This window comes from Peromyscus maniculatus, chromosome 6 (assembly GCF_049852395.1).
Source record: "Peromyscus maniculatus bairdii isolate BWxNUB_F1_BW_parent chromosome 6, HU_Pman_BW_mat_3.1, whole genome shotgun sequence".
In the NCBI taxonomy this organism is placed as follows: domain Eukaryota; kingdom Metazoa; phylum Chordata; class Mammalia; order Rodentia; family Cricetidae; genus Peromyscus; species Peromyscus maniculatus.
In genome coordinates this window covers 78,827,752-78,835,102 of record NC_134857.1, presented here as the reverse complement: position 1 = coordinate 78,835,102, position 7,351 = coordinate 78,827,752, and the positions used below count along the sequence as shown (strand labels likewise).

The following is a 7,351-nucleotide window of genomic DNA, read 5'->3' as shown; positions in this document are numbered from 1 at the left end:
CCCATTTCTAAACCAAATGGTAGGAGACTACAGTGACTCAACTGTTTCTCCTTGGTGTGAGTACACACATCATTGAAATCTGAACCTCAGAAAGTTTGATATGAGCTTTAATTTTAAAGAGATGCAATCTGGAGTAAAAGAAGTATGAAATCTAAGAAAATGTATTTGATAGTGAACCCAGGCCCTGACCCCTGTTTTCCATCCCTGAATGGTGTGGGAACAATAAAAATGACAGGGGTGACATTTACCATCTGGGAGCCAAGGGTTCTAGACTTTCAGACTTTACAGAGATCTCTATGTGTGTGTGTTTCTGTCTATCTGTCTCTCCAGTTTTTTGGGGGGGAGGGGATAGTTTTTTGTTTTTTTTTTTGTTTGTGTGTGTGTGTGTGTGTGTGTGTGTGTGTGTGTGTAATCCTGACTACGAATTTTGATTTGGGTAAAGAATAAAGGGTTTCTATCCCATGCTTTGTCAACACAGGTTTAAAATGACAACTTGTCATTTCATTAATAGGAAGTAATATTTAAATTAAGAAAAACATGCAGGCACATTCACAGACATCTGAAAATCCAGATGCTATAGTACCACACTCAGTTGTAGAGAGGCAACTGAACACTGACATGGACATTATATCTCTGGAATTGTTCTCACCAAGAGAGAGCTATAGAAATTGTCACAAGGACCATCCCTAGTGACACAGCAAAGTTTGCTGAGCTGTGTGGAGATTTAACATTTTCTGTGACTGAGGTATCCATTTCTTCTGCCTTGTCTGCAGCACCAGAGATTCTCTCTTCCCTATTGTGTACTCTGAGGTCTGAGTTTGACTTCCTCGTCTTTTCATTTCCAGTTTTATCTCAGGTTGGGTTTGTTTTAGCCGTTCCATGTCGACTTTCATGTCTTGAACTGTTTTCACCACGTCCCTCACTGTTCCTTTGTGTTTTCATAGACGTCATTAAGGGTTTTTCCACATCCTCTGTGAGGTCCTTGCACATATTCAGAACTGCTGATTTGAAGTCCTTGTGTTTCCATGCTGGTGTCTTGGCCTCTGGGTTTGTGGTGACTGAGGTGATTTTAGGTGTTGATGTCTGGTCTTTGTTGTGCGGGTGCTCTGTTGTTGGTTTCTGCTGCCCTCTCTTGGTCTTAGGAGAGTGTGGTGGTTGTGGTTCCCGGATAGACAATGTTTCTGCAGATTGATGGGTGGCAAAGAGAAATAGAGGTGGGCTAGGTAAAAGGCCCTAGAGTTGCTCCAGAAAATAGGCAAGGGGATCCTGTCTACATCAAGTGATGGGGTCCCCAGGAAAGTAGACATGTGATAGAAAGTGGGCCTTCTGCAGTAGAATGTCCATGTTTCTGAAGCTTTCCCGGACACCTTCTGTTCAACTCCATTCCCTTCCATCATTTGTACATCACACTTAAACCTGTGGGTGAGCACTTCTCTGAGCTACCCTTATTCATTGGCCACAGACTGCAGAATCCAGTGAAAAAGAGGAGGAGGTCCACAGGCTGGGGCAGCTACCAATCTTCCTGTGCCTTTACTGCCTCCTTGTGGTGGATTGCATGTAGTACATGGCTCCAGTGTGTAGGAGTTCTAACTGCCACCAGCAACTCTGTACCCAGACTGTGTAGGTAAGGGGGTGGGGTCTTTGTTATCCAAAGGATTCTAAGGCCTTATGCTTGGCAGGCTAGATGCACAAACCAGGTCACTCTCCTTTCTTTCCTCTCACCCTTGTTAGAACTTGGGAGACTGCTTTCCCCTGAGAAAATGGAATAGTGAATTCAATGAGGGATTTAAGTTGGCTGAAATCAAGACTGAAGATCCTTTCTCCAACCCCGCCATATCCTTTCCTTCTGAGCTAATGGAACAGGCTTGTGGACGGTGTTCAGTTTACCCTGGGCTCATGGACACTCACTCTGTGTAAGATGATGGGGTGTATGAGCTGCAGTCCTCAGCTGCCCACAACCTGGGAGCCAGGTGAGAGCTCTTATTTGTGTCCTTGTGGGTGGTGCCTGAGCATCTCCCCTCCCTCTTATAGAGTGAATGCTGAAGCTACATCCTTAGTGAGTGTCCTCTTAAAGAATTGATGGATAAGGAGTCAAAACATAAACATGTAGCCAATTGTGTGGAGAGATCATCCTTGGAATTTGCTTTTACTCCCAGAAACAGGTGGCTCTTCCTTTTATACCATCGAACACTGTCCAATGAGCCAAACTGGGGCTCTCTCAGCCTGGCAGAGCAAAGGAAGCAGAACTGGCTGACAAAGGCAGAGCATCCACTTCCAGATGACCCCTTGCTAATGTGAAACCAAGTGGGCTTCCTGAGCTATAAATGGCCTGCTTGAAAATGGAGCTTGTTTCTCTCTCCTGATACTGTAGTAACCAGAAAACACTCTTAGGTTTGGTTTGCTGTATAGAACTTCAGGATGTATTGGTGAAATTATTAAGGCCACTCCATGTAGTTAAAAGGAGATTTATTTAATGGCGTAACTTACAAATGAAGGGATAGGAGGGTTGAGGGTTCTGGCAAGGGCGCAGCATAGTCCAGCAGTGTTCTCTGGAGAGCTCTGTCAGTCCACCTCTAGTGTCCGGGTTCCCATTAGCAAGAGAGCACAGCATGTCCCTATCTCGGGTCTCCAGGGCCCTGCCTTGGCCCAGCCTTGTAGGTGTGACAGTTACCGAAGCCTCAATGGGGGTTGGAACTTCTAGACCAAAGCTGGAATGGCTACCCACTACAAGGATGGTTTTGTCTCCTGATTCTAGTTCAGTAGTTCAGTCCCAATCATTGTCATCCTATGAACATTAATCAATGTGGGGTGAGAAAGAAGTATTGATGCTGGATGTGACTTTCCTGTTGTCTGTGATACCAAAAGGCAGGTGAGTTACTACCCAGTTGTGACAGGAGACAGTTTTCCTTCCTCTATACTGTGTCCCCACAGCTCCCTCAGGTTGATGATGTCTGGTTGAGCAGACGGGCCCTATTACAATTGTGGGTTCTGTAGTCACATACTGACTCTGTTATCTTGTAGGCCTCAACCCTGTCCTGACAGGCTTCCTCAGCTCAGGGAAGCTGGGGGATGAGAGGGAGGAAGGGGAAGGAAAGATACTAAGGCTATAGGAGGATATGGGCTTAAGAGATTGGTAAATGGAGGGAAAGAGAGGGAGAGGCAGCTACATTTAGAGGTAGGGGTAGCAGATTTTCACATTGTAGGCTCAGGAGGAGGTACATTTGGGGGAATTCATTACAAGGAGACTCTCCGATCATCTCTGATGCCCAGGGCCATTTCTAACAGTATTATAGTCTCCTGGGTAGCTCTCAATGCTTGTCCTGGTTCTAGAGAGCCCCATGTATGGTTGGTAAGAAGGGTAAGAAGGAGGGAGACCAAGGGAGGCAAGACTCTGCCCTGGAGGTACAGAGTGTGTTACAGGGCTTTGCTGTACCCACTGACAACCAGTGCGAGCTCCACCATTGAGTGGGAGGAGGTAGGTTTGAATTTCCTAAGACCATGAGTAAGATGCTGTGTCTGATCAGGTGATGCTGAACTGAGGCACTGCAGGTCAGTCATCTAGTCCATGCTAGGGCCCACATTCTGTGGGAGTGACATTTTGTTTCTGTTCTGACTATGGCCTTAATTGTATATAGAAAGGAAAGCTGTAATCAAGATTCACCAAAACAATCTCCGGATTAGGCATGAAACCTTTTTATTGTTCTTTCTTTGAGCTTCATGAAGCAATGGGAATTTTCTCAGACAAGCAATGCTTTGGAACTGTGAGAGGGGAAATGGAAACACTGATGAAATTCTAAGTTACAGGAGGCTCTGCTCAGTTCACCACCAGAAACTGAGCCTTTGGTCACAGCAGCTGAGGCACAGCCTGTGTGTCTCTGGGCAAGTGCTCAAGGCAAAAGTTTGGGACTGGGTCAGTGCCTGGCAAGGCTTTGGTGACCAGAAGACAAGTTGGCCAGGGTGTCAAAGGGAAGTGTAGGAGTTGGGTTGTGTCTTAGACCCTTTCTGGAGGACCTGACATCTCCAGGGCCATGTCCCTGCCATGGTCACATCACTGAGTCTTTGTGTTCAGTGTCCCCTTGTGCTGCTCCACTAGTGACCCGATCCACTGAGAAGTTTTCTGTCTGGCTTCCTCCCAGCTGACAGGTGGCTCATAGCCCAGATCTTGCTGAGCTTTCTTGTAGGAGAAGGTGAACACACTATTTGTCATTGTGACCAAGCAGCGGTTTAAAGGAGGCTGGTAATTGTAGATTGGACGCAGCAGGAAACTCACAGTTTCCAACAGGAAAGCAAGCCAGTAGAGCAAGGGCAGAGGAAGGCTCCAACTGGAATCAAGGCGGAGGCCCCAGTCCTTGCTCAGGGCATAATTTAAATCAACAAAGCTTTGGTGAGGGGTTTCATCTGATATGTAGTAGAACTGACCTTGGATATTTGGTGACTTCTTGGGGTCTTGTAGGCCCCTGGCTGCCAGAATGTGTGCCCAGGCTGCATTACTCACAAACACTGGGTTGACCACAGAGAATTTGGCAAAATTAGCAAGTGTGCCATTATTCTTGAGTGCTCTATTTACTGCATGTGAAATGTGTTGGCTCCCTTCCCCATAGATGAATGGGAGTCTTAAGGCACAAGTATGCAAAGTGCCACCATCTTTCAGGGTGCACCCATTGGCTGCCAGCACTGCCTTCTCAGCCATCTTTTTGCTGTATGGGTATGGATGAGACCATCTGCTTTCATGATTGTCTTCTTCGCAGCCATTCTGGATGATCTCCTTGTAGGAGTTTGGTCCAGCCACAGACACTGTGCTGCTGTAGATGAAGACTGGGACACTGGCTTCCACACAAGCATCCAACAGGAGCTGAGTACCTGAGTATGGGAAGTTCATCATTACTGTTAGGAAAGAGGCTGAAGGGTCCACTGTGGAGTCAGATTCATCCCACCTCAAACCCAATGGAAGGACTACTACAGATCTAAACACATTCTTAACTGATCTTGACTCAAATTGCCATTCTATAGCCACAGAATAACCCCCAAATTAAAAGAAGTGACATTTAGATTCTTAAAAACAGGGGATTTCTAGGTTTCTGAATTTATAGAGCTATCTCTCTGTTTTCTCTGTCTCTCCCCATCTCTCTATCACTGTCTTTCTCTTTCTCTCTCTGTTTGAATATAATTATTTTTCTTCTCAGTGTTGGGATCACAACTAGGCTCTTCCACATGGTAGACAAGGACCCTCCCACTGAACCACTGTCCCAGTAAGCTTTCTGTTGCTGTGATAAACACCATGACCAAAGGAATGTGGGGAGGGAACAGTTTCTATGGCTTCTATGTTCCCATGGCAGTGTGTCCCTGAGGAAAGTCACCCAGGAACAAAGGCAGAGGCCATGGAGGAAAGTTCTCTACTGCTTTGCTTCCCATGTGCTCATCTTGTTTACCTGTATAACTCAGGACCACCTGCCTAGGGGTGACACACCCCACAGTGATCGGGCCCTCCCATATCCATCACTGATCCAGAAAATAACCCACAGATATAACCCCTGACCAATCTGATGGGAGCCATTTCTTAGATGAGGTTCCCTGTTTTCAGGTGACTATTATGAATAAAGCTGACTAAAATGAAAACTAGTTTTTTTATTCTGAAAAATATGCCCCCAGATTTTTATTCTGGTGATTTATTCCTTTATGTTTTCTAGAAACTGACATAAAGAAATTCCCATTATTTTGAGGATGTTGTTCAATAATTGAGACTTTGCCTTTTGTGTAGGTTTGATTCCTGAAACAACAACCACAAATTCAAATATGCTCCTCCTCCAAATAAAAGCAAAGAGTTCCTTATTTTTATGTATTTCATTTCATTAAAGGAAGGCTGTTTTTAATCCAAAAATTCAATTTACCATATTCTCAGAAGTAGTTCAAAATTTACAGCATGCCCACTCAGATATAATATAGAGGCATTATGTACTGTTATTTTATTTTAATTTATCTTATTTTTATGTTGGATTCTTATTCCTATGTATTCCAGACTGGGCTCTAGGTACGATCTTCCTGACTCAACCTCCTGAGTGTTAAAATTACAGATGGGCACCACTCCATCTGGGCCTGTAGTATACTCTCATAATAGACATTAAAGGCTGGTATTTTATTTCAGTTAAGAGTAATACAGAACTGAGAATCTGTATATTTAAGCACCAATGTGCAGCGCAGGGTATGAGGAATGTAGCTAGGTAGAATTAATAGGGATCCCTTTGAGTTGATAATGGCCATCCCCAAATAATTAGTTGATTTGGAAAAGGGGCCCAAGTCAGTAACTTTGGAGATTGGTGGAGGATACATTCCAGACAGGACCTTGAAAACACTGGTACTAAAAGGACTGACTTTTGATAGGGGGTCAGAGTGATCATGTTATATGGTAATGTCCTTTATTAAAGTATATTGCAGATCTACTTTCTGAGGCACGTACCATTTAAGGATGAAGATATGAGGAAGACATTCTATACCCTGGCTAGGACCAGTTTTCAGGAGTAGACTAACATTGATCTGTAGAGATGACCTTGAAGAAACTGGGAAAACCTTTGCTGTTAAGAAAACATGTGCTGGATCATTCTTTCTGGCAGCCTCTGTGGAGAGGCTTTGATGGCTCTCTACTGAGGAAAGGTCAGGGTCTGGTCCAGAGAGGCAGTGTGCAGGAGCCCAGATGGGAGAAGGGCTTCCACATTTCACCAGAGGGTACTCTTGAGGAGAGAGGGATAGGAGATATTAGATAGAAGGAGAGAGGGGGTGGAAACAGAAACACAGAATAGCCTTGGGTGGGCTTGGGTCATTATTAACCCCTCATCTCCTGTCTCTTCTAAGGGGCTATTTATAGGAGTACCAAGGGGTGGAGCAAAAAACCTCCTCCTAGCTCAGCCAAGTACAGACCTTTCCAGCCACCTGGTCACCATATATGTGGTCAAGCAATCCTCTAATGCAGTTCTGCTGGGTAAAGCAAGCTCGGATCTCACTAGGAAATCTTAATGACCCTACAAAGCTCCCCATTCTTGATATAATAATTCCCCCACACACACACCATGTCCCTCAGATAAACTGTACCTGTCTCAGGTCATTCTTGATTAATTTGACATACACAGATTCAAGAAGCTATCAAGAAGAAAGTGGCCCATCTTTGGTTACCAGCCCTGGCAGGAGGGGGTACAGAGCCTAACTTAACTCTGGCCCAGGTCCCTACTAAGATCTTGCAAACATCCACAGAGATCTCCATAGCAGCCACACCTCCCAGTAAAGGAGTAGAGGAGAATAAAAATGGGACATCCCTTTTGGAATAGGTCTAAGTTGACTACAGCAGTCTTAGCTGCACCAA

At 44.9% G+C, this 7,351-nt stretch overlaps 2 protein-coding genes across 5 annotated transcripts in view; both read right to left on the bottom strand.

The window, feature by feature from the left end:
• LOC102912479 (NADPH-dependent 3-keto-steroid reductase HSD3B3-like) overlaps positions 1-7,351 on the bottom strand; it is a 107,673-nt gene that overhangs the window by 68,576 nt on the left and 31,746 nt on the right. The window lies entirely within an intron of this gene.
• The window catches only part of LOC102909786 (NADPH-dependent 3-keto-steroid reductase HSD3B3-like), an 85,168-nt gene continuing 81,488 nt past the window's right edge, over positions 3,672-7,351 (bottom strand). For all 4 annotated transcript variants that reach the window (XM_076574682.1, XM_076574681.1, XM_076574684.1 and 1 more), the window contains one exon: positions 3,672-4,860. In XM_076574682.1, the coding sequence (XP_076430797.1) occupies positions 4,049-4,860 (812 nt within the window). In that variant the 3' untranslated portion in view covers positions 3,672-4,048. The remainder of the gene's footprint in view (positions 4,861-7,351) is intronic.